Consider the following 24,243-nt stretch of genomic DNA (forward strand, 5'->3'; position numbering starts at 1 on the left):
GGGAATCTACCAGACGACGTCGGTCCTCTTGTTCTCTAGAGATTCTCTCGCAAAGAGTTGGGGGTCGTGTCGACACAGGTATGGCGGCGTGGGTGGAGCAGGGTCACACCAAGGATTATAGGACGGCGCGGGTGAGCTTGAGAGACCGATTTGTTAAGTGAAAGCTGACATGGAGCGGACTTCAACGAGATAGGTCGTGATGGTTGAGCTCTTCGCTGCCAGTGGAACCAGGGTCAGGGACAAGGGTTGCTGGTGGGCGGACGGCGATGGACACTCGACGGACAGGTCGGGGCCTCTCGCTGGTCATTGTCATGGTGCTTTGCTTCGGGCTCATCAACTCTTGAGGATGGTTGTGCCATACGGAGATAGACTCATAGTCTTTTCCAGACTAGGAGCTGTTTTGCTTGCCCGTCATCCCACGCACAACGTTCCTGCCGGGTTTTTGTGCCCCCACTGCTCCTGCCTCGCCTCGCGCCGCCTTGCCTTGCATTGCTTTTGCTTTTGCTTCCGCTTTGCTTTTTCTTTTTCTTTTTCTTTTGCTTGACATACATAACACTCCGTGTTTGGTAAGTCTTCTAGCCCCAGGATCGGAGGACCTAAGGCCATGCTCTAGGGAGGTTTTCAAGGCACGATGTTTCTCGGCAGGGTTTTGAGTACATGATAACACGTGCCGCGGCTGCCAGGCACCTCAAGCTGCGTCGAAGCGACTGTCACCGTGCCTTCGGTCCCAATCTTTTCTCCTCTGAAAGCTTTACAGTGAGTTTTTACCATGTACAAAATCAGCGACGGCCAAGTTGCCAAGATTGACGGTTGTCAAAACTAGACGGCATGGTAGCCAGGTGTGGGCCTGGCCTGTAATGCTGCGTACTTCACAGTACTAGCCACAGGCCGTTCCTCTTCTAACGACGACCAGCCCCATCGTCATGGGGTACCTAGGTAGGTTACTATCAAAGTTACGGAGTAGGGAAAACACCACTTGTGCTCCGGATGCCGTACAAAGGGACAATTTCGGAACGGGAGGACGGGGGGCAAATATGGACTACACTTGACCCTCCTGGCTTAGACCTGGATCGGTTCCGTTGTCGTCGTTGCAACGCCCACATGTCAGCGTTGCGCTCTTCCCGTGGCTTCGTGCGGCCGTGTTGCCGATGTTCGACCTCACGCGCAGTCTTCCCAGAGCCGTTGACATCCCCAACCACCTCGTGTGTTGAGCATGGTGTGGTTGAACTTGCCAGGTCCCAGGTGCGGCGTTTAGACAGAGTTTTGCGATTACCTGCCGAACGTCGTACCAGGCTCATAGATCTGTCTCTTCACAAAAACCCATCGAACGCCACGTCTCCACAATGTTCTGTGCTTCCTGAGCAAGCGTCGTCGCTTGACATCTTAGACGGTCCCGATGGTGTATGCCTGGGCTTCAATCTGCCAGATGCCTTGGCCATTTGAGGTCACTTTTTCTCTACTAGCCTCAGCGAGCGGGACCCAGCAAACTCCTAGCCTCGACAGCTGCAACTACAATAATCGCTACGTTTATATGTTCACGAAACGGGCTAACCGATGGCCCCGACTTGCGCCAGGAACCAGCTATTGAACGACAAATTCTACCATTGTTTCGCTAGTACTCCGTAGTGTGCTTCTATTCCGTGCTCGGCGGACATCCGGTGCATGGAGTCGGTGTGGGCGTTGGACCTAGGCCATCTTCCAGCTTGGTCTACTCCGTGCTTTGGCTCCAGTTAGCCCTGATGGCTGGTCCGGTAGTGACACTCTGGGTAACACTAGTATTGTACGATACAATTTCTCAGGCTTTGTGGTACTCAAGTCGCTGTTCTTGATCTCACCGGCTCAGACAGTATTGTGTGAAACTGGGGGCCACAGTGGAACCCCGATGCCCATTTTTGCGCTTTTTTTTTTTATCCCAGGGATCCCAGCTCTGGGCTGGACACCAGGATGCCTAGTCTGGCAGTCCGCAAGATGTCAATCGGCCCCAAGCCTGACGAACTCTGGGCTTGTCAGCAAGACCGAGCGAATGAGGATGCCGTCCGGCAGCAAGTGGAGAGCGAAGCGGTTAGGTTGATCGACGCTCCCCTGCAATGTATTACGAGAAGGCTTTGGCTTGAGCCATGATTTGCGAATGATGAGGTGCCAGAAATCCTCAGGTACGGAGCCCGCCTTGCCGTTTCGTGGTCTTTGATTGTTGTACCGAGGCTGTGACAAAGGCACACATAATATACATCTCCCGAAGTCGACTTGGACCAAATGAACAGTGATTGAAGCCTAAAATTAGACTACCATCAAGATTGTGGTCCCGCTGTTTCAACAGATAGAATGCCGGAGGAGCCCGCGCCTCTGCATGGCCACATGCAGCTTCAACGCAAGGTGTCGATACCCGTGCATGCCGCTCCTGGCTCCGGTGGAGGCGGCAGAAACATCCAGCCCACTTGAGAGCTCAAACGAATCATCAGGCAGCGGGGGGTGCTAGGTGTGCAATAACATACCAGACTGTACCTGATACTCCCGTCTGGTTGGTGCTCCGTACACCGTTCTCCGAGTTGGAGTTGGAGTTTTTTCGCTCATCTTGATCAGTCAGAGCTTTCTTCGCTGTGTTCCTTGATGCGGCCTAGTTACGGACTACTAATATGCTTCAGCAACTAATGCCTCGCCGAGGACACACTTGGTACCATATCGTTTGTCTGCTGGGGCCGCATTCCAGCGGATCTCGCTCTTCCCGAGGTCATACAGCGCTGTCTCATAATAAGAGTAGGATTGTACCGAGTATGCGAGGGGAACACCGCCAGGTCTTGAAGTGACATTCTCAGTCCGAATCTCGTGCCAAAAACGTGGCTCGGCCGAATCTCCCCTCCTGTCCTTGACAACCGTTCAGTTTGTCGCTTCATTATACCCCTGTCGGACTTTGGAAAACAGCTTTTCTGAGTGGTAATAATGACCCGAAACGACATCATGTGTTCAGACTCTTCAAGCCCTTCACCCGTCACCTCGTCACTTTTCCAAATCGGTCCCTGTGTTCCATTCCCGCTCCGTTCCTGTATGTTCCTTTATTTATTATTTCATTTAATTTTCTGTGTCTTCGTGCGGAGACTTTGTCCAATCTCGATGCTTTACCTGCTGGCAGTAAGTGATTCGGCTCAGGGCCGTAGTATTCCCATGCTAACGCCGGCACTTTGCCTCCCGCTCGGATACTTATCAACTGCCAGGGAAAGTATGTGCATACTCTGTAGAACCAGGAAAACTTTCATCTCGGCCAACTATGGCCATGTTATATTTCCAAGCTATTCGTCCATTATTGAGCTCCCGTGTACGCCGCAGTCGCGGATGATTACATATTGGAACCGGCCGTTTATTGTTGCATTCGTGTCAGGTGAGGTCCCTCCACCCTCCAAGGCGCAATGCTTGTCTCTCCCAAGTGCCTTCCAGAATCACGTAAGGGAATGGCTACCATCTACTCCGTCCTGTACAATGATAAACTCGGTATCTTCTCTGACGATTGAGAAATAGCCTAAGCCCCTTTAAGACGTAAGGAAGTGTCACTGCGAGAACACAACAACAGCCAAGAGCAAATGCGCCGGGGAGCACCAGGCTTCCGGATTGAAGTTGCTTTCTACTCCGTACAAATAGTAGTAACCATGTACCTACCTAGGGTGCTTGGCACACATGCATGGGTCGATCCTCACGGTCGAAGAGCCTGCCTCATAAATCCGAACCGGCTCTCTACAGGCCGCAAATTGAATGATGGTCAGATGTGCCAAGCGTGCCAAGCTTCTGTATAGGAGGACAAGATGTGCGACAACAAAAGGAATTGACATGGCTGCACACTCATGGAAACAGCGGGCGGTGAAGGCTACTCGTCAAGTTCTCAGACCTCCATATCTGGGGAGATTTTTTACATTACGGTGAATTCGGCCCCGCGTCAATCTCGCATGAAGACGGCGGCATTTTGACACCTACATTGAACAGACATACATACATATGTATGGAGTAAAGTAAGGCGTTGTTTACAGGACGCTTATGCGAAGCACGTAAGAGCGGGCGAGTTGCAGCTTGCCGCATCGGCTGTAAGGAACCATAAGACGCACGCCCACATGGATTGATCCACCTGCTTAACCCTGAGTGATGATTCGACTCAGTCCAGCGACGCGGAGTTTGCCCACATCTTCTATACACAATGTTGCTGGATTCGACGGTGTCCCAAGCAAAGTGTCTGGCGATGAAACTGACAACCCTTTTCCGTCCGGCATGCCTGAAGGCACAGCAAAACTCGAGGTTCCCGGTCGTCAATCAACCCCTATGAAAGGATAGCCTCTTCACAACGCAGACGCCCCGTCTCTCTTGATAGTAGTCGATAGATTAACTTCAATTATGGAGCATCCGGTACGACATCTCCTGGCGGCGCCCAGAGAAGTACTCCGCACCCCATACTCCGTAGAAATGTATTATGAAAACGCCCCGACTCAGGCGTGGAGTAACTAGTGGCTGAGACAGTGTGACTAGATCCCGGGAGCTGCTTGCTCACCGCTGTTCCTTCTCCAAGAGTTGAAAGGCGACGAGGACCAGCGACGACCCTGCCCGGCAATCGTTCAGCAATGATAATTTCTTCCCCGGCCTATTTTGGATTATTGACTTGGGGTTATCAGGCCTTGTACAAGGGTTGGTGCGCGGCGACAGTGGACGTGATCGGGGCCAGCAGAATCAGTGACCCTTACTGCCAAAGTGCTTCAAGCCCCAGAGAGTTCCTTGCGCGTTTGTGTCTATGGAGTATCACAGACTGGGTTTGACGGTCCCGTTGCGGTGGAGTGTTGACAGCCAATGCAAGATGGCGCGGGAACTAAGGTAAGCTGCGTTAATGACCCCCATCGACATGCACACATAGAACCCAACATGTAATAATACACACTCGAACGTCGGAAGATGTCGACAAGGAGGCCGGTTCTGTGAATGGATAAGTGCATTCGATGAGGATTCAGTCCTTGGCTTTGATGATAGCTTTTGTCTACCTAGGTAGGTACCTCTAGGTAGGTACCTGGTACTCCGTAGTCAAGTGCTCGTTCGTTCCTTCCTCAGCTGTGTTGCCATATCGGACCTTCCGCCACAAGCCATGCACTCATTTTGATGCCTTGTACTCCGTACTGGGGGGCATCTCAGAACGCACTTCATTCTAACACCTTTTCGCGGCACCCTGTTGTTACAAGGCTCCTCAACCCATCGCGGAAGATGTGATAAGCCGGGCAAGCTTTTTTGGGCGGAGAGACGACATTGTGGCTGGATAACGCCGAGTCTCTAAAACAACACCATGTCCGTGGCGCTTGTTTATCAATATTTTAAGTGAAGAATTTACCTGACACGAGCATGGCAGCCAGTCAAATTTACAACCACGTGGTTTCAATTGAGCAAGTCACGGCGTTGCCGACCACAAGAAGCTCCAGATGCTAACTTGTCTCGCAGAAAGGCGACAACGATTGACGTTTACCGACCCACCAGGCCAAATGCTCAAGGCTCGGCGCGTTTCATTGACGTACACATGGCAAGCCACAAGGCGACCGGACGGCACAATGGATATTTTTGGTTTTCTGTCTCACGTTTAGGCCACCACAAAAAGAGACTTGGACTAGCTACTGGATCAGTTCGTGTCAAGCAAAAACCAAGAGTGAAACGAAACCGTTCAGTTATTTGTTTCTATGGCCCAGTTGCCAATGTCGGGTTCAGGCTCTAATGTCTAAACGGCCTCAAGGGATGGTCGACTCGTCCTCGGTAAGGACTAGGTGATGAACGCATGATAAAAGTATCGACCATGGACCTATTGCGCAGAAGCCTGACATGAGACCATTTCTCCGCTGATGGAATATATTTCCAACAAAAACAACACATGCAATTGCAATGGGCAATTCTCTGGCTTCCAGACCAGGTTTGCCTTGCGGCATCTGAGACAATACATTTGACAGCTATGGGCAGCACCGTCATAAAACTGAAATCTAGCCGCATAGACCAAAACCACACCACTCGAGATATTTTCATATGCCTTCAGCTTACATCAGTGCCCTCAGTTGCCACGGTCATTCATTGTACAATATCAGAATTGAAAGTCTTGTACTCGCTCTACGTAACTTTGACGTAGGCATCTTGAGTCAACATTCCGAGAATGGGTGATTGGCAGGCCGCATTCTTCGGAGGTATTGAATGCCCTCCTCGAAAGCAAAGATTTGGGAAATATACATTTGTACACAAAGACCGTACATATATCTCAGTTGTCGGCACAGCTCTGTACTGACCATGTGTGGGAAATAACAGGATTTGCCGCTCCTACCGGCTAGGTTGTTAGCCTACTACACGTCGATGTCAGTCCCTGCAGCCCCGTCCGCCCACCCCGCCCGGGAAGAAGTACGATGTTGGCTTGAACACTTGCATGACATGCACAGCGGCTATGTATGCTTTAAACATGGCCAATCAAGATCTCAGTTTGGCAGCCACGATACATATGTACGGAGTTACAGCCTTCGCTCAACCGTTTCAGGGGTTACAAGTGGAAATTACCAAGTACAGCTACAAGCGACATCCAAACATCGACTTCTGCGCTCGTTGGGAACCACATGCCCCATGGCCCAAGAAGCTAACCATTTGAGCTAGCTACAACGGTTGGTGCAATCAGATCCTCAAGCTTCAAAGAATGCTTTTGATACCTCCACCTTCAACTACGCTCACGACATGGGTGTAGTAATAAGCTGTGCAATCCTCGGTGGAGAAAGGTGCTCTGGTTCGGTTTGCTTGTACATTAGCTTTCCCGTCCCTCATCATGCCGGATGCAGGTCGTACTTCCGTCCGCTCTCGCATCACGCATGGAGGCAAAGCCAAGTCGAGATCTTCCCTGGCCCGACCCCATCCAGGTTCTGTCAAAAGTTCCCCTTTCAAGGCGCAGCAGGTGCAAAACAATATTCGTCTGCCTCGATGAGCTCTTATGGAGAAAGAAATCATATTATGAGGAGCTCGCTACGTGGTAGGCTTTGCCTTGTCTGGCTGGTCTTGCGGACCTGGTCCCTCTACTTTGCGAACCTTCATACTGCCGTTAGCAACTAAAATTTTCGGTGAGACTGGCCAGTATTCCCAGCGTGCGGGGACAAAAGGGCTTCGAATATACGGGGTACATAGTCAAATACTCCATTATCTTTGGCTGGGGTTAGGAAATTTGGACAACACATCACCCCGAAGCCCCGACACACCACCTGAGCATTGCTAATCAGTTCCGCCGATGCTTGGCTGCCAACCGCCTTGCTACTATAGTCGGGAAAGCTCATCGCCGACTCTGGCCAGCCCAATGAAAGTGCACCACGTCTTTTGCCACACCACCACACTTACCCCACGTCACTGGCCAACTCACTTCAAAGAGCAGTGTTAACCAAAGCTCATAATTGGTCTAGTGTCTCTGATCACAGAGCCTGATATCTATCAACAACTCAAAAGAGATTCTGCGCTTCTTGCCTCTGAAGTGGCAACTACGACACCGTATCTGCCATCATTCGCCAGTAAAGGGTATCAGAGATGACTATAACAATATGTCGCGGTCATCCGGTCACGCAGCTCTCCCAGAACACAGGCTTTGTGCAAAGCTCAGTTCGCATACATGAGATCGCCAGTGTTTGGCTATACATAATGTATTGTACCCTAGACTACGCGTGGGCGACAATCATGGGATGTTCTTGGTGTGCTCCGTACGACCTCCGAACAAACGGACGACTGGCGAATCTGCTCGTGAATCAACCTGAGGCGCAGGAAGCACCAATTTGCACCAGTCGGCTCGGCCCTCATTCATGCGTGGAAGCCGGTCCGCCAGACGGGGCCTGGGCTGTTCTCTTACTCCCGTCTGTCTGTGGGGAACAAGCAGTCTGGTCCATCATAGCGCCTCATCCACCTGAAATATCCGAATTATCGACCTGCAGACACACAAAGCGGGAACAACCATGATGGGCCCTCACGGCAAAACGACAGCTATCTCCGTCCTCTGGCCTGCCTGTTGGACATCAGGAGTCAGGCATCACCGCAGGCTCTCTCCCTTTTTGTTTTCACCCCTTGGTCAATGTTTTCCCGTATTTGCCAGGGCACATCATCTAAGGGTCAGGGAACGCATCACAAGGCTTTTAAAGACCCAAAAACTTATTGCATCTCAGAGGCTACCGACAAAATCTTGATATATCAGACTATGCACCAAAAAAAAACCCCCCCGATTTTTTACATAGGTTGATATGCAGCTTCCGTCCGGGACAACACAGCGCTGTGCAAGAGACGTCGGAAAGCGGTGTCTATTGTAGCGGCCCAAGCCTTTGTTCGTTGAACCAGACCTTGTTAAACATGGAGAGAGTCCAATGAGAAATGAACAAAATTCGGCACAACATCGCTCACCGCTCATAATTCTAGTTCTCTTCTAAGGGCATCGTGCACACTACATTCCATATAGAAAGAAATTGTAACTATGCATAGTTTCAACGCTTCCTTGACGCTCGAAAGAAGAAGGGGGAAAAACACTCGTCGCCTCCATTTCTCTCCCTTCCATGTCCATCAAAACTGGTTGTACTCCGTACATACGCCAGGTAACTCAAGGCCTGCCGATTATCCACCGTTTCTGATCCCACACCCCATTGGGTCCACCTGGTAGCACGGGGCTGGTCAGATCTCAAAGCTTACGTACAGCGGTTTTTCATCTAGACGTGCCGTCCGGCTGATCTTTCCCCGGCCTGTGCAACATTTACCTTTGTACTGCCGCGAGGTTGTAATGTCTCTTGCACGGGTAGTGGTTGGTTTGTTGATACAGAAAGGGGCTGACGACAGGGCTGACGAGCCAGGACCGCCATAATCCCCGTAACAGTACGGAGTAACTACCTAGGTACTCAGCGGAGGACCTGTTCGCGCTCATCACCAACTGTTGTGAGATGAGTGGTGGTCCACAAATGGGACGTCGAATGAATTCCGATGCCACAAACGATGCCCCCATTGTTGAATTGGGTAGATCTGATGGAAGTTATATTGGCTGGCCCATGGCGAGTGCATTAGCTCTCCCGTCCACGAGCATAAAAGAGTGACTAGGATTCCCATCGACCCGCTCGTTGATGCTGACCGTTCTGTGCGATGTGGGCGTGGGAAAAAGGTGCTACTCTATTTACTCCGTACGTGGAGCAGTGTGCAGTGAAACGATGCAAGGCTTCATGTACAAATGTACGTGGTATGTCAGTCTTCTGCACTCCAGACCCCAAACGGCTGTACAGCGTACTGTTTTCCGTATTACACATGCGGGCAAGGAAGGCCCCGCTAGCTCGTCGAAGCCAGGGTGCGGCTGGGAGGGACAGGCCATGTGAATGTGCTCAACGCTAATAATGGCGAAGCGAGGCGATGGCTTTGCTTACTCCGTGTCCTTGGCTTCAAATTGCTTCCAACCGGCAAAGCCACCAGCCATACGGAGTACAGTTATGGGGGAGGGGCACGATGAACGGTAACAAGGCATTTTGTCTAGGCTTCAGCATACAAACGACAGACGGGTTGGAAAGGTGTTGTTTCTTATCAAACCAACGAATACTACCTAGAGTTCAGGTGCCTTCAGGACAGCCACGACGTAAGCAGCTATTGGCTCTCGGCAATATGAACGCCGATTGGCATTGCTCTGCAACAATCTTCGATTGCATGGGATCCGGGGTCAAGAGCCTGGTGGATACGTAATGGGAAATTAACGAGCTACGGCAACTGCGGACTATTGTACATATGGGCTCATATTAGTTGACTGCGAGTATGATGCGCATATGTACTCCGTATGTATGTGAATAGTCCTTCGCCAGTCATGGGGGCTTGACCACTGGACTCAGCCGAGTCACCGACTTGGGCTGTTGGTGGGTGCAAGGTATTTGCAAGCAGGCATCAAACGAGATGAACCAGATCGGGCAAATGAAGTTGCTTATACGAAGTAGGGTACTACGCGCCTTGATGCCGATATCAAAACGCCGCAAGAACCAGGGTTCAAAAATGGACAACGACCAGCATTGTACATTGTTGGCGAGGCTGCAAATGGTAGCAGTATATAACTAACTCCCTCATCCGTGAGTGGCCCTGTGAAGCTGGACGGGACGCTTCGCAGAACCGTCTGGACAGCCGCGGAGCTAAACAAAGAAACACACAAACTAACATAACATGAGGGTTTCTTGGGGGAAATATGGTGGCTGGACCCAGGCCTCCAAAACGATGGAAAGTTGGGTGTTGTGAAGGCAATTCGTTGGATGAGAAAGGCTCAAGTGGGAGATTGAGTGACATACCTTCTGACCATCTTACTGATTTCGTCCATCCGAGGCAACTCCTTTCCATTTCACTACTTGTACTGCTGACGTGTGCTAGAGAAGTACAGAGACATCAGGACCCTAATTCCTCGCAATGACATGAGTGGAATTGCAAGGCACGGGCTGGGCGGCTCAATGGCCTTGTTTCATGGACAAACCCGAGAGGCTGGAGTTCCAATTCGGGGAAAGTCGACATCGCTCAATCAACAGAAAGAAGATGCTTGGCTGGCTTTTCCATCAGCAAGAAAACAGCATAATACAAGCTGTCAGCCGGCAATCACGCTCCGGATACGTCAAAGTGCTCCTGGAGGGGAAACAGTAAATCAATTGATGCAAAAAAAATAAAGCACAAGCAGGGTCAGGCATCTTCCGGCGTATGTACAGACAATGTGCGTCGAGATCATGCACGAGATTGTCTGGCAAGTAGTTTCCCAGCCATGTCAGTTCATGTACGAGCAGAGACGGGAGCATTTACCACCATGTTCCACTCTCCAAGTCGACGGAGAGGAGACGCCGGACACAAGATCCCAGTTGCGATCTGGGTGTACGTACATATGTATTATGTACGGAGTACATGATGTTTGGGGTGCGTGGGCGGGCTGCGGATCACGTTTGCAGACCGCTGCATTTTTGCATTCAACATTTTGCCATTCGTTCCCTTCTCTCCAGCCACTAGGTAAAGCAGACCCTGGCACTTCTTTGGGGGGGGTGAAAGACGAGGATTCTATTGACGAGGAAGCCAGACGGGGGAGGGGCGGTAACAAGAGGTGGAGGACAGAAAAGGCTGGGCGGGTTTATTTTCCCGTGTGATCGAAGGCAAAATGGAGATGAATGGACTTTGACCTTGGCCCCAGCCGGGGGGGGCCCTTGACGAACGGGACGCTTTGCTGCTTGCTGCTTGCTGAGTGGTGGGTATCAGGGCCCTGGACCTGTTGGCCTGTCGGGTGTGGTTCTTTGCCCTTGAGGCGGAACGGAGCAAAAAAGGATTCTTCTGCTAGGTGGTGACGGCTGAAGATAGTGGTGGTTGGTCGAGAGTCCGGTGTGGATGGGAAAGATGGAGTTTGATGGAGCAGACGGAGGAACAAAGAGGAGGGGAGGAGCTAAGGGTGAAACGGCGCCGGGACTTGACGAATTCGGCGACCCCAATTGACAGAAGTACGAGCCATACAATATACAGGGAGGGCTCCGTATGTACATACACACATTGCGCCGAGGCGCGTGGGTGGATGCGGGAATGCCACGTCAAAGGCGAGATGTCCATTTTTGCATCACGCGGCCATTGCGGCACGTCGTGAGCTAGGCCGCGGCTCTCAATTGCGCTTTGCAGTTCCAAGCCCATGCCGGCATCGGCCGAGTTGTCATTACTGTTATTCAGAATTGGTTCACAAAAGGCCCTTTGACGGAATGAAAAAAAAAAAAAAAAAAGACAATGATGGGATAGAAAAAAAGATTTCATGTTGGAGCTTTGATAATGGGTCGTGTAAGTCTGTGGAGCCCATGTGACCTCCACTCACCGCATCTCATTGCATCGTGAACGTCATGAAACAAACAAGACGCCAAAAAAGAACACCTCACATCACGCAAGACCGCGGCAAGATTGTACTCCCTACTCTACAGAAGCCAGTCAAAACCCCTCCCACACGACAAGCAACCGAAAAAAAAACAACCCGCCCCGGTGTCCATCCCACACCGTCCCGTCACAAACCTTGAAAGCCCATGCCCATGCTGTAGGGTACCCTCCGTCACGAGCATCGAAAACACAACAACATGAAGACGCAAAACAAGTAACCGCAACAATGCCCAAGCCACCACCCCCCTCGCTCCCCAAGGCCGCGCTCCCCCGCAACACGGCGTTCGACCCGTGGAACTCGTCGTCGACGGGCCACCAGCGCCCCGAGCAGCAGCCCGGCACGGCATGGCGCGCCTCCCGCACCGGCAAACTCAACTCGCAATTCCAGTCCGGGCCTGCCGGCGGGCCCCGGACGCAGGACACCGGGGGCCCGGGGGTACGAGGCCGCGCCAGCGTCGCCGACATGCTCAAGACGCCCGGCCTGATGAGCCAGTCTCTCGGCGCGGCAAGGGGGCCGTCGGAAAAGGACGACGCCGCTGCCGTCACTGGTGCCGCCCCCCGGGGTATTTTCGCCGGGTGCGTCGTCTACGTCAACGGGAGCACGTATCCCCTCGTGTCGGACCACAGGCTGAAGCACGTGCTGTGCGAGAACGGCGCGCAGATGAGCCTGCACCTGGGCAGGAGGAGAGTCACGCATGTCATATTGGGGACGCCGGCTGGCGGCGCGGTCAAGGGCGCCGGCGGCGGCTTGGCCGGCGGCAAGATGGAGAGGGAGATGAGGAGGGTTGGCGGCGTAGGGGTGCGCTTTGTAGGGGTCGAGTGGTGAGTCTGTCTTTTTGTCCGTCCCCTCGCCCCGTCGTATGATTTCAACGCTGTTTCGGTGTTTTCCTCCGTCTTGTTCGGCTGTGGTAACAGGGGGCCAGGTTTGCTAACGGCTGCTACAGGGTCCTGGAGAGTCTAAAGGCGGGCAAGAGGTTGCCAGAGGCGCGGTTTTCCAATGTCAAGTGTGCGGCCAAGGGGCAGGGGAGTGTATACGGGTTGTCTTGCGGGAATGGCGTTGCCGGGGGGAGGTTTTCGTGATTTATTCGGCCGGTAGAGAGTACTACGGGGGACCATGGTTGGCCAAGCTATGCGTCGTCTTTTTTCTTCTTCCTTTATCATGAGGTATGCGAGACTGTGGCGTTGAAGGCATCGCTTCGCAGGCGTTGCGGCTAGAGTGGTTAGGGCAGTGTGCAGAACACGAATACCAGACTTTTTGTTTTCAATCAAAGGTTGCCTTTTTTTTTTTGGTGCTGTTGCAAATGGCTTGGCGCAGCCTTGTTGATTCCCCGTGATGCCCCTGCACGAAGAAGCTCTTTTACTCCTTTCTGGCCATGTTTTACGTGTGCTAACAACGTCTAGTATTGGAGAACATGCTCCTTGAGTCAGAGAATTCCCAGGCCCCCGGGGCCGTCACTGCCGTAGCTCACGACGTAAACGAACATTCCCACCCCCTTTCCTCAGCACCTACCAGTCTTTACCCAGAGACTCCAAGACACGTAGCACCTTCTCACCGCCAAATCTACCCATCATCGTGCAACCAGTGAATACGAAGAAGCAAAAAGCGTCTCCTTCGCTCGTCGTCATCTCCAGACCGCTTGATATGTCGCCATCCCCCAGGGTCCGCGTGCGCGAACCAAAACTCAATAAAACGTCGCCATTTTCACATTCATGCGTTACCGTCGTGGCCCCGCGTTTGGATGGGGTAACAGTCCTGTGTCCAGAGCATAGGGAGTATGTGAGGGAACTGTCTCACAAAGGTGCTGTGTCTGTTGGACCTCGTGGAAAGGGTCGTACTGATGGCGTTGTGTGAGGACGTTGGGGGTGGTGGAACGTGGATGGCATTCGATGGGATAAAAACAAAACAGAATAGATGGCTGTAAATACTTTGATGAGGATTAAACGTCTAATTTGATCATCAAAGTTGAGCTCACTGGTTATCTAACCTCTTGGTCAGGTTCTGGAAAATTGATGTCATGCATTGTGTGTAGTTTCTTATCAAAAAGAGGAATCTAGGAGTAGATGATCAAGAGCATCCAAAGGAAAAGGACGCCACTCCGCAAGAGGGGCCCAATATGAACACTGAATATATGCTCAACTCAAACACATTCGACACGCTTATAGCTTCGACTTCAGTCCTTCAACAGCCGCATGTTTCCCATCACTCCTCTCAAAATACTCACGTACTTTTGCCCTCGCCACCTCCACGACCGACGAATCCTCAACAGTACTCGGTACCATTACCTTCTTGTCAAACTCGCCATGCACGCCATTCTCTACTAATTCGCGTAGGACTCGTCGCAGAGTCTTACCGGAGCGAGTCTTAGGAATCATACCTTTGCCCTGAATGATTCCTCCGAGCGACGCAATGGCTCCCACTTGTTTTCGTACCAAGGCTTGAATCTCAGAAGCAACCTTTTCGTCGGGCACTGCTGATGCAGGATGGTCGGCCGTTGAAAGAGTGATGAACGCAAAAGGTAGCTGACCCTTGATAGCATCTGGGATTCCAACAACGCTGGCCTCGGCAACGAGAGGGTGAGACGTGATTGCTTGCTCAATGCCGCCTATGTAAATATGTCAGCATATCGAGAAGCTTAAGCGGCCGTCACAATTCGCAGGTCTTGTAGGTGTGGCGGATAAATGGGCTTACCACTCGACAGTCGATGTGCACTGACGTTTAACACATCGTCATTCCGGCTCATCACATGTACGTAGCCATCCTCGTCAATCATGCCAGCGTCTCCTGTATCCAGCCACTTGCCATCAAATCTCTTCAAGTAACTCTTATAAAATCTCTCCTCATCCTCCCACAATGTTCGAAACGCCGTGGGCGCCAACGGCATGCCCAAGACAATGTTGCCCATGCTACCCTTTTTAACCTGACGGCCCTCGTCATCAACAACACGGACATCGAACCCAGGCATCGCCTTTCCAGCACTTCCGGGCTTGATAGTGGCAGGTGGGTGGTTTCGGATTGACGAAGCTCGGTCCGTACCAGTGTGAGGAACCAAGGCACGGCCAGTTATGGGCGAACCAGATTCGCTGGACCACCAGTTGTCGATGACGTGTGCATCCGGAGCGCCGTACTTATTTAAAAGTTCTTGGTACATAGAAATGAGAGAAGGTTCTGAGCGCTCGCCTGCTAAGAACAATGATTTCAGGCTGCGGAGACCCCCTCGACCACCGATGGTGGACAAGAACTTGTTTTCGGGGTCATCCCTCCTGATAGCTCGAAGGGCAGTAGGTGCCGTGAACATCATGTTGACCCCGTACTCTTCCACAACCCTCCAAAACGCCGAGGCATCCGGTGTGCCGACGGGTTTGCCCTCATAGAGAACCGTAGACGCACCAGCTAACAATGGCGCGTACACAATGTATGAGTGGCCAACAACCCATCCAATATCGGATGCTGTAAAAGCAACGTCCCCCGGCCCATGAATGTTGAAGAGATAACTTATCGAGAGGTTCAGCCCCACGGCGTGACCGGCAGCATCTCTCATGACACCTTTTGGCGCGCCAGTTGTACCAGACGTATGGATAATATAAACGGGGTCAGTGCTCGCAACAGGCACGCAGTCCGCCTTGATTTGCCTAGCGCGGGCACTTCTCACGACCTTTTGCCATGTAGCTTGACCGCGGTTGCGATCAGGATTCCACCTAAGCTGCGGCCGTTGCCAAATCAAGGTCCTCAGAGGCTTGTGCGGCGAAATCTTGATGGCTTCTTCCACTAGCGGCTGATACGCAATAGGCGGCTTATTTCCATCGATTCCGCATGATGCCGTTAGTATAGCAACAGGCTTGCATGCTTCAATGCGTTGTGCGAGAGCATTGGGGGCGAATCCGCCAAAGACGACGGCATGGACGGCACCGAGACGGTTAACTGCATACATGCCTATTAAAGCGGACGGAATCATGGGCACTGAGTGATTCAAGGGTTAGCAATTGGCCTGCCCAGTTCGCCTTGCCATCCATTTCTCGGTCCCAACTTACTATACAGCATGACAACATCTCCCCTCTTGACACCCTCGGATCGCAAGACACCGGCAAGAACTTCAACCTCGTCGAGCAACCTGCGATACGAGTATGTCTCCTTGGTCTTGGTAACGGGGCTGTCGTAATAGATGGCGACCTTATCGCCTCGACCGGCCTCCACGTGCCTATCAATACAGTTGTAGCATGTAGATATCTCGCCGCCGGGGAACCACTCCCAGGAATCGTGGGTTACGCTTCCATCTTTCAGAGCTCGCCGTGTGTGACGCAAGGTCTCGGTCGGCTTTTTATGCCAGTGCAAGTGTTCGGCTTGGTGAGCCCAGAATTCCTCCGGCTTGTCTAGACTGTGCCGCAGCACGTCGTCTTGCAGGTGTGAGCCTGCTTCCCTTGAGGCCATGGTATGGCTGTGTGTGCAGAGTTGAAGTGCAGGAGTAAAGCAATTGAAAATGAGGCTTCGGCAGTTATCAATTTATAGAGTTGGGTGCCATTTGGTTGGTTGCCGTTGTGTCAAGTCCACGACGGGTAGCAGTGCTGCGACCACCAGCGATGCAGAAATACTTTTATTCACAGGGTTCCGCCTCTCAGGTCTATTTATTGAGAATGGTTAGGGAGAAATCCAGGAACGCTCCTTCTTTAGCCCTCGGCTAAAGAGGCTGATCATCATGTTTCGTCCATCTTGCCGACGGCAGGAGCTCTAGCAGCTCCCAAGGGCTGGCTGGTGGGGTCTTGATCCCCGGAAACTTGCTGCCCCACTCTGGAGTCGCTGAAATTCCGCTTCTCCGGGGGACCAAAGGAGCCGAAGACATCGCGTTCCCGAAACTTCCACTCCCCCGCGGGACCGAGCACACTGTTATATCTATTCGAGCGGTTATACCTACAAGATAACCGGCGGAGTAATTCTTCTCAGACCAACCCCTGACGTTCCCCCCGGGGGGTGACAGACTACGCCCTATGAGAATATAGAGTAAAGTTGGACAAATGACAAAAAAAAAGGGTACCAACACCAAAAACAATGGCAACAACTATAGGGTAAGGGTAGCCTCAGCACCACAAACACGTTTGTCAACAGCAACGTAATCACGATCGCTTCTCCAACTGAATAAACCAATCCCCAAGTGCATATCGTGGATATCCCCGGGTGAACCAGCCGCAAAAGTACCAGGAGAATCCAAAATTGTAAATCGAACTTGAATGCAAACTTGCCCCTCCCATCTCAGAACAGCACCAACCGCCGTCCGAGGCAATAGGTATTTGCACACCACCATGTACGCGGCCCGAGGACAGCGGCGTTGAGTGACTTGATGCCTCCCACAGTAGCCATTGAACGTGAATGAAATGTGAAAAACCTCGCTTATTCGAACAAGCCACTGTTCTACCGAGTGTATACGAACCACTCTGCCCCCCAAGCCCGATCGATACACCCGTAGCACTTTGGCTCGTTCGTGCCACGCTGAAACGTGATCGGAAGCACGCCGTCACACAGTATCCATGCAGCATGTATCTCAGTGAACTGAATACTCGAAAAGTGTGCAGCGGCAGAAACGTCTACTTGGATATCAAGTCGGCAAGTCAAGCCTTGAATTCGGACCCCCTAAAACTCACTGAGCCAGAAATACGACGTACGCCAGTGACAAAACATATTGCAAGACAAACAAAGGAAGGCCAAGACAAGACAGTCACTGAAATGTGGGTAATAAAACATCGGGCCAAAGGTAGCCTCTTGACTTACAATCCTGAATCTAACGTACTTTACAGAAGAGCAAGCATAGCTTGACAAGGCTATACAACACGCCCGAGCAAGGGGGGGCCGTGCTCCGCGATAGTACGTAACATTGAGATACTGTACATGACAGAGCACAGCCAAAGAAAAGAGTCGACAGATCTATCAACTCGAGAAACAAGGAACATATGCCTCGGCGAATGGAAACGCGTCTTTATAAATGTTGTCAAATAGGTCCGACCGCCAAGGCTAAGTCGTATTAGATCCAAAATTCCTATTGGTGCTGATAGAGGCACGTTATCCAAGCGCCGAAAAGAGTTATTAAGACCGCACACAAGCCATTAATAGAGATTATTCTCCATGGGTTTGACCTGCGAGCCCCCATCGAACCATCAAGTTCTCCGGGTGTTGATATGTTCGTAACCCAAAAAAAAAGTCTATACACATCAGAAAAGCTGTAAATCCCATCCATTCAACATAAACCAACTACTCCCCGCACGACACCTCTCCAGCCTTGGAGCTGGGAAGGCTTTTGACCCGCTCCCACGAACCTCACATGCTCTCTTCTACAAAGCGTAGGTTGACATGGAGACGAGAGGCGTGATAGTTGAGTTGATTTACAGGACGAAAGCAGCAAGACCGACGACACCGGCCAGACCAGCGCCAGAGAGAGCGGCAGCCTTACCAGCACCGGCAGTAGGGACGGGGTTGCTGGGATTGCTGGGATTGCCGGGATTGCCAGGCTTGGTGGGAGTGACACCGCCAGTGGGTGAGGCAACGGTGGAGTTGGGGAAGTTGACGGGGGTGCTGACAGCGTTGCTAAGAAAACGTTAGATTTTCGTTGTGTATTCATCTATAGGGTTGAGACGTACCAGGTGTGGCAGACAACAGCCGAGGTGGTGATGACAGGCTTGGTGATAGTGCAAGGGCAGTCAGTGATGGTCAAGGTGGTGGGCTATCATTTTGTTAGCTCTGAATCTTGACGTCTTGGTCATCAAGCAATGGGTTATGAACAGGCACTGAAGCGTCTTGCGTCCCAGGTCACGAGACATCAGATGCCTGCCTTTTCACCCTTCCCCATTCAAGCCAAGACTGCGTAGAGAGGCTCCTTACAGCAGTGATGGTGTAGGTCTGAGTGCCGTGAGTGATCTGAGTAGGCTCAGGGCAGTAAGTGGTGTACTTCTCAACGACCTCAGTGACGTAAGTGACGTTCTTGGCAAAGGCGTTGGCGCCAACGGCGGCGGCGATGAGAGCAGCAGTGTACTTCATTTTGTCGGTTGGAATAACTCGAAGAGTTGGCGTTATTTAACGAATGTAATTGACTGAAAAGTCGGGGTATGCAGATGTGCGAGTGAGCGAATGTGTGTGGGTGAGGAGAAAGAAGGCGGATCGGAAGAGGAGGAGGCCTGGAGAAGCATCTTTATACAGGGCAAGGTGAGGGCCACGAGATGGACCGTCGGGACTGGGGGCCGTGCACGAGCCGGTCTAGGCTGCAAAAATAGACAGGGGCCAGACGAAGAGGAAGACATGCAGGAGACGCGATTCTGTCTTGGTCGGTCGGTCGGCCAGTCTCGTCCTTGCGTGGCGGCGTGAGAAACGAGCTGCGAGGACCGACAGGGCCAGCAGCGAGCAAGGATCGGTGGGCAGAGGCAGAGAGGCAGGGGGAGGGTGTGTGTGGATAGATGAGGTGGATTCTGATGGGATAAATGAGGATCATTCATTGATCATGAGCCGATGGTGATTTGTGCCTGGATGTCTCCGGGATCACGAATCGACCAGTGACAGCAGCGAAGACGATGGAAACCATTCAAGACAAAAGTTGACGCGAAATGTCAGCTTCCAAAGGTTGGGGACGAGGGAAATCGAGCTTGGAAATTTCTGACCTGAGCACAATCTCTGGTGAGATGCAAGGTACCAATACTATAGTGCCTTACTATGCAGCTCAGCCAAGTACCGACCGAGTAACTCCCTACTGTGTACTAGGTACTTCCCTGGCTGCCCAAGCTATTAGCGCGACGTCCGCCATGTTGATTTACCACGTCCACGCCGTGCATACGGTCAACTCGTCGTTCGTTCTGACCGGGCCTGATGGGCTCCAGGAGACTCGATTGCCAGCTCAAGTGGATACGGTTTATCTTCGTGGCCAGTCGTTGCATTGCAATGTCAAGGTGCGCATCATGGTCCGCCATCAAAAAGTCGTCGATATAGCTTGCCAAGGTATCCATTCTAATCGAGTTTCTCACATCTAGCTGTCATGTAGCCGAAGCAACACAGCTCGTGCTCACTAGTAGAAAATACTGGGCCAATCTCGACAGTGGAATTATGGAGGGTCAAACGTCCTGACAGTGCTCCAGGCTCCAGTAATGCCTCGAAATTCGACTATGCTAGTTATTGCTGACATGCCAGTGAAACGGACAAGTCACGCATTCTCTCTACCTAATACATACGGAGTTCTATAGCACACCGTTCTACGGCAGATCCATGAGTAATACATGTCAGCAAGATGGAAAGATCGCCTCTCTCGACCCAGAGCACTGATAGCAACTCGGTAAGTAGGCATGCTAGGAAAGGGGCACTGGGCTAAACTCCGCGGGGGTATGACTGGGATTCGAGAGCGAGACCAAAGAACCAAGATCAAGTCCCACCGATTAAGGCTGCACTCCGAAAAGGCGGCCGAATAATACCAAAAAGGGAGAGGCTAGGAAAGGTCAAGCCTGGTCTTCCCAATCACTTGTTGACAGGGACAGGTACGCGGGCCGCCTTGCATATTTCCACCGAAATTGATTGTAGGGCTCTTCGCATCATCAAATTGAAGAAGAAAAACAAAAAAAACTGCACCAACAGGGGACAACCAACGAGGGAAGTGAAGAAAAGCAAAAACCTATTGTTAGACGTCTCCACATGGAGAACAAGCCTTCTTGGTAAAATGAGGGAGCCACTTTCGTCGAATACTACCAGGTAGGGGGCGTGAGAGACTCGTCGCCGTGACAATAAAAGAAAAAAAAAAACAACAAGAAAAAATGCACAACATTTTTCAGCAAACACTTTTTCCGAGTCATATGTGATGTACAGCACTGCGTGCGGATCAGCCCCCAGGCAATAAGCAATTGGCTTCTCTGACTTCCAATAGTGTGCGGAGTATGGAGTTGTGCCTCAGACGTCTCCGCCAATCGACTTGTATTGGATCCATGCCTGGCTTCTGGGTCTTATCAGCTTGCCATCAGCTGGCCGCACCAATGGCACAGCTGGTATAATAGCTAATGCAAGGCGCAACAGCCGTGATGGAACAACCCTGAGGCCGTCCGCCCAACGCTAATGCAGGAACAAATATTTTTGAGCGGCGCTTAATCACCAGTTCAAAGCTGTCGTTTAGCCATTTTGTGCTATGACACTCAGGTACTTGTCGAGTAGGGAGTATTATCGAACCGGCCGTTTTGTGTCGTTCCCCCTAGCGGAAGGCCCCAAAATCTGCGATGTGACACAATAGAACAAGCAGGGGAGTCAGGCATATGTAAAATTAACGGGATTGGAGTCGGCCGGACTGGTTCTCCGGACAGGTTGCACGCGGACTGACTGGTTTGGGTCACAATAATTCTTTTCACGGATGGTCCTTGGCGAAGCTGACAGATGCCATTGAAGCTACTCAGTACGCCGGATTGCACAATCCTTTTGGGGTCAGTGGATACAATATTAACAAATTCCACTACAAGTCAACTGGTATGTACGGAGTACTGAGTTAACAACGTGCCACGACGCTCAGTCCTTGCCCAGACTGCTGTTTGTCGACTATTGGACAGCAAGAGCTGTGTAAAAGCAGCGAGTGCCCACCAGGGGCCAAGTCAGGCACCGCGCGTCTATTGGCTGAAACTTTTACTATCCCTTCTTAGTCATTCCAGACACGGCTAGACTGCCCCTGCTGCTTTGCCGTCTTTTGCACTACGGAGTACCTTGGCACCTCAACACGTTTCCAATCTCCTCCTTTTTGCAAGGCCTTGTTGTCAACAGAGATTCTTTGCTGCATCAACGCCCCCCCCGTTCATTGGCGGTTTGTTTTTCTCCATGACAAGAAACCCCCATTTCCATGGAGCTGGTTGGCCCTGTTCACCGGCCCATGCTGCCCGAGACCCTCTGCAATTTCCCAGATTATCCACCCAACTTGCCGTGGCCATGGCATGGGTGCCTTCCCCTTCTGGGCTTAATCTCGCTCACCTTGTCAGCTCGAAATGTTATGTACAACACGGAGTACTCCATGCTGAACCTGATGGCCATGCATTTTTGGCTAATAAGACAAGGAAAAAAAAAGGGTTATTCTGCAACAAGGATCTCTATCGTGCTACGGCGCACCAAGCATTACTGTCCTTCCGTCGGACTCATCCGCGTGGCCTTGTGCGCAGAAACCTCAAGTGACCATGAGGCAAGAATCGACAAGGCGTGCTGTTTGGCATGCAAGTTCCAGCCAGTTAGTCCATCATAATCTCGGCCGTTATACGGAGCGTGGTGTGACTGGGATGAGTAACATGAATGTCGTCAAGAATCGTCTTTTCAGCCATGCCCGTAATGCGAACAATCAGAAAGGTAGGCATCGAGACATCGAGACCGCCAAATCACACCGATCATTCTTCGACTTCGTACCGAAATGATTCCCCCATCCAAGCTTCCTGACCGTCGTTTCGATTGACCCCGGGTCATCATCTACGAGGAGCTCATTGCCACTTTTTTTAGCCGATAGTGAGCCCATGTTCCCCGTGGCGTGAAACTGCCTCCCTGTCCCGTCCACCGGAGAGATTGGCAAAATTAGCCTCTACGCGTCAGTCCAAGGACTTTCGCGCAATGTTCCGATTTTAAAAAAAAGTTTACATTTGGTACTTCCACGACGATCATTCCAATAAATGGGCTTTCGGAAAAAGGCTCCAGTCAATCGAATCTAGCCGAATACCCCGTCTTTTTGCTGATCGATCGGCGCCGAGCCCTTTTCTTTCTGCGCGTCTCAATTGTTCAGCTACTGTCCTTGATTGGTTCTAAAGTTCAATCATCTTATAAGTAAGTCTCTTTGGTTGACACAAGGCGCGTCTCAGGGATAATGGATGACGGGGTATTGTGCTGTAGAGGATGTCGTCAGCAGCATGCCCGAAACAAAAACATGGGCAAAAAAGAGGCTTTATCACCTCGTATTCACTTCACAAAACAGGCGAAATATTTGCTGTCCAAGCGTCTACTCCGTACTCCGTACATGCCGCGACATCTCGAGTCCGGCCAACAGCAAGAGAGGTATCTCCAAAGCCGGCTTCCGCGCCAGGTACGGGATCCAAGAAACCAAAGAATTGACCGAAGGCGGAAGCTTCTCCATTTGCGGACCATTAACAGGAAAAATACAAGGCATCCATGGCTTACCGATAGTGAAAGCCACAGCTGGGACCAACTGGGTCTTTGAATCTCAGAGACCGGATTGCGTGCTACTATTACCTATGATGTTGGATAAACCGAAATATTAGCTTGGCCACTTTGAGCAGTTGCCTCTCTGTCGATGACGCGTGTTGTCAAACACGCACGAGGCATTGATGGATGGCGCTCACAGTCGCGTGGCGATAGTTCTGCTAAAGCAAAAATGTCATAGTAACAACTGAGGGCCTCTTCTCCCTTACAGAGCCCGTAACAAGGGACCCCCGTCTTGGGTACTGTACAATCTCAAGCTGGAACGGCCAGTTTAAATGGAGAACTAATTCACACCACCCGGCCGTTCATTGCTCACTTACCTCGGTCCGGACTGCGAAGTCGTAAAATTGCAGCAAATATGCGTACATAGAAATCTCCTTTTACCGAGATACTAGTTACAACCCCGAATGCAAGGGACACGAGGCTCCCGGTGTATTATTGATTGATTGTGTTTATTATTGGCAGCACGCCGAGTTCTAGAAGCGCCCCATCATGAGGACACCTTTTCTTTGTCACACGTGGATTGAAGTTGCATAGAATCTGTTATCCATCATGACATCCAAGCTCTTTATGTGCATGCCCGGCTAATAGATCTTGACGCTTGCTTGTGGTGTTGCTTGATTTGTTAAGTCGGCCTTGGGCCTGGCCATCATTTCCCATGCAATGCGACGTATTCTGTTCCAATATACAACTGTAGCAGCGCATAATGATCAATGAGTTCAGACGATCCGTTCGGTACACGGTTGCAGGAAACGCATTGAGTTCCCCGCAGCTACCAGGACATGGGATGCCTTTCGACGATGCATTCCGAAACCGTTTGTTGGTTGATGCATCAAAGGCAACCTTTGCAGTGCCGCCGACTCGAAAACCTGCGGCACCACATGTGAAATTGAGACCTAAGCAGCGAGCTGCAATGCCACCAATGCGTTCTAGGTTTCCCAGGAACGTCGGATCGATTGCCAAGGACACAAACGGCGATCCCAAAAAGCCCATGTAAGAGCGACTGTCGAATAATGACAAGTGTCTTTAGTCCTAGATGGTCAGGACTCACTCGACTCTGCTCAAAGCGAAGATGAAATAGTAGATACGAAAGGTTTGCACATTGAAAAGCGGACACATGGTTCGGCAATCGGATCGAGTTTGGCAGTATTAGTAATGCAGCCCGGTAGCAACGG

At 51.4% G+C, this 24,243-nt stretch overlaps 5 protein-coding genes across 5 annotated transcripts; 1 reads left to right on the forward strand and 4 right to left on the reverse strand.

Moving 5' to 3' along the window:
• Nucleotides 1-953: 953 nt before the first annotated feature.
• Nucleotides 954-1,298, reverse strand: J3458_005651 (uncharacterized protein; the record flags this gene model as incomplete). Its single annotated transcript, XM_066118924.1, has 1 exon — nucleotides 954-1,298. One exon carries the CDS (start codon nucleotides 1,296-1,298, stop codon nucleotides 954-956), a length of 345 nt encoding a protein of 114 aa, XP_065976446.1.
• Nucleotides 1,299-10,107: 8,809 nt separating this feature from the next.
• On the forward strand, nucleotides 10,108-13,217 carry J3458_005652 (uncharacterized protein). The gene is made up of 2 exons (XM_066118925.1): nucleotides 10,108-12,708; nucleotides 12,831-13,217. Exons 1-2 carry the CDS (start codon nucleotides 12,113-12,115, stop codon nucleotides 12,964-12,966), a joined length of 732 nt encoding a protein of 243 aa, XP_065976447.1. The 5' UTR covers nucleotides 10,108-12,112; the 3' UTR covers nucleotides 12,967-13,217.
• An 826-nt stretch (nucleotides 13,218-14,043) lies between these two features.
• On the reverse strand, nucleotides 14,044-16,312 carry J3458_005653 (uncharacterized protein; the record flags this gene model as incomplete). Its single annotated transcript, XM_007811976.1, has 3 exons — nucleotides 14,044-14,489; nucleotides 14,576-15,844; nucleotides 15,916-16,312. The coding sequence occupies 3 exons, from the start codon at nucleotides 16,310-16,312 to the stop codon at nucleotides 14,044-14,046; spliced, it is 2,112 nt and encodes a 703-aa protein (XP_007810167.1).
• Nucleotides 16,313-18,252: 1,940 nt separating this feature from the next.
• On the reverse strand, nucleotides 18,253-18,904 carry J3458_005654 (uncharacterized protein; the record flags this gene model as incomplete). Its single annotated transcript, XM_007811975.2, has 3 exons — nucleotides 18,253-18,454; nucleotides 18,508-18,590; nucleotides 18,749-18,904. 3 exons carry the CDS (start codon nucleotides 18,902-18,904, stop codon nucleotides 18,253-18,255), a joined length of 441 nt encoding a protein of 146 aa, XP_007810166.2.
• A 4,707-nt stretch (nucleotides 18,905-23,611) lies between these two features.
• J3458_005655 (uncharacterized protein) lies at nucleotides 23,612-24,061 on the reverse strand (the record flags this gene model as incomplete). The annotated part of the gene is made up of 1 exon (XM_066118926.1): nucleotides 23,612-24,061. One exon carries the CDS (start codon nucleotides 24,059-24,061, stop codon nucleotides 23,612-23,614), a length of 450 nt encoding a protein of 149 aa, XP_065976448.1.
• Nucleotides 24,062-24,243: the final 182 nt, after the last annotated feature.

Source organism: Metarhizium acridum, assembly GCF_019434415.1.
Source record: "Metarhizium acridum strain ARSEF 324 chromosome Unknown scaffold_31, whole genome shotgun sequence".
Lineage (NCBI taxonomy): Eukaryota > Fungi > Ascomycota > Sordariomycetes > Hypocreales > Clavicipitaceae > Metarhizium > Metarhizium acridum.

What these genes read in the sequence shown, in the direction of transcription:
- J3458_005652 (XM_066118925.1), top strand. Translation starts at nt 12,113, where the DNA reads ATGCCCAAGCCACCACCCCCCTCGCTCCCCAAGGCCGCGCTCCCCCGC. An exon ending in CGCTTTGTAGGGGTCGAGTG is followed by an intron (nt 12,709 to 12,830) that starts GTGAGTCTGTCT and finishes CGGCTGCTACAG; the next exon opens with GGTCCTGGAGAGTCTAAAGG.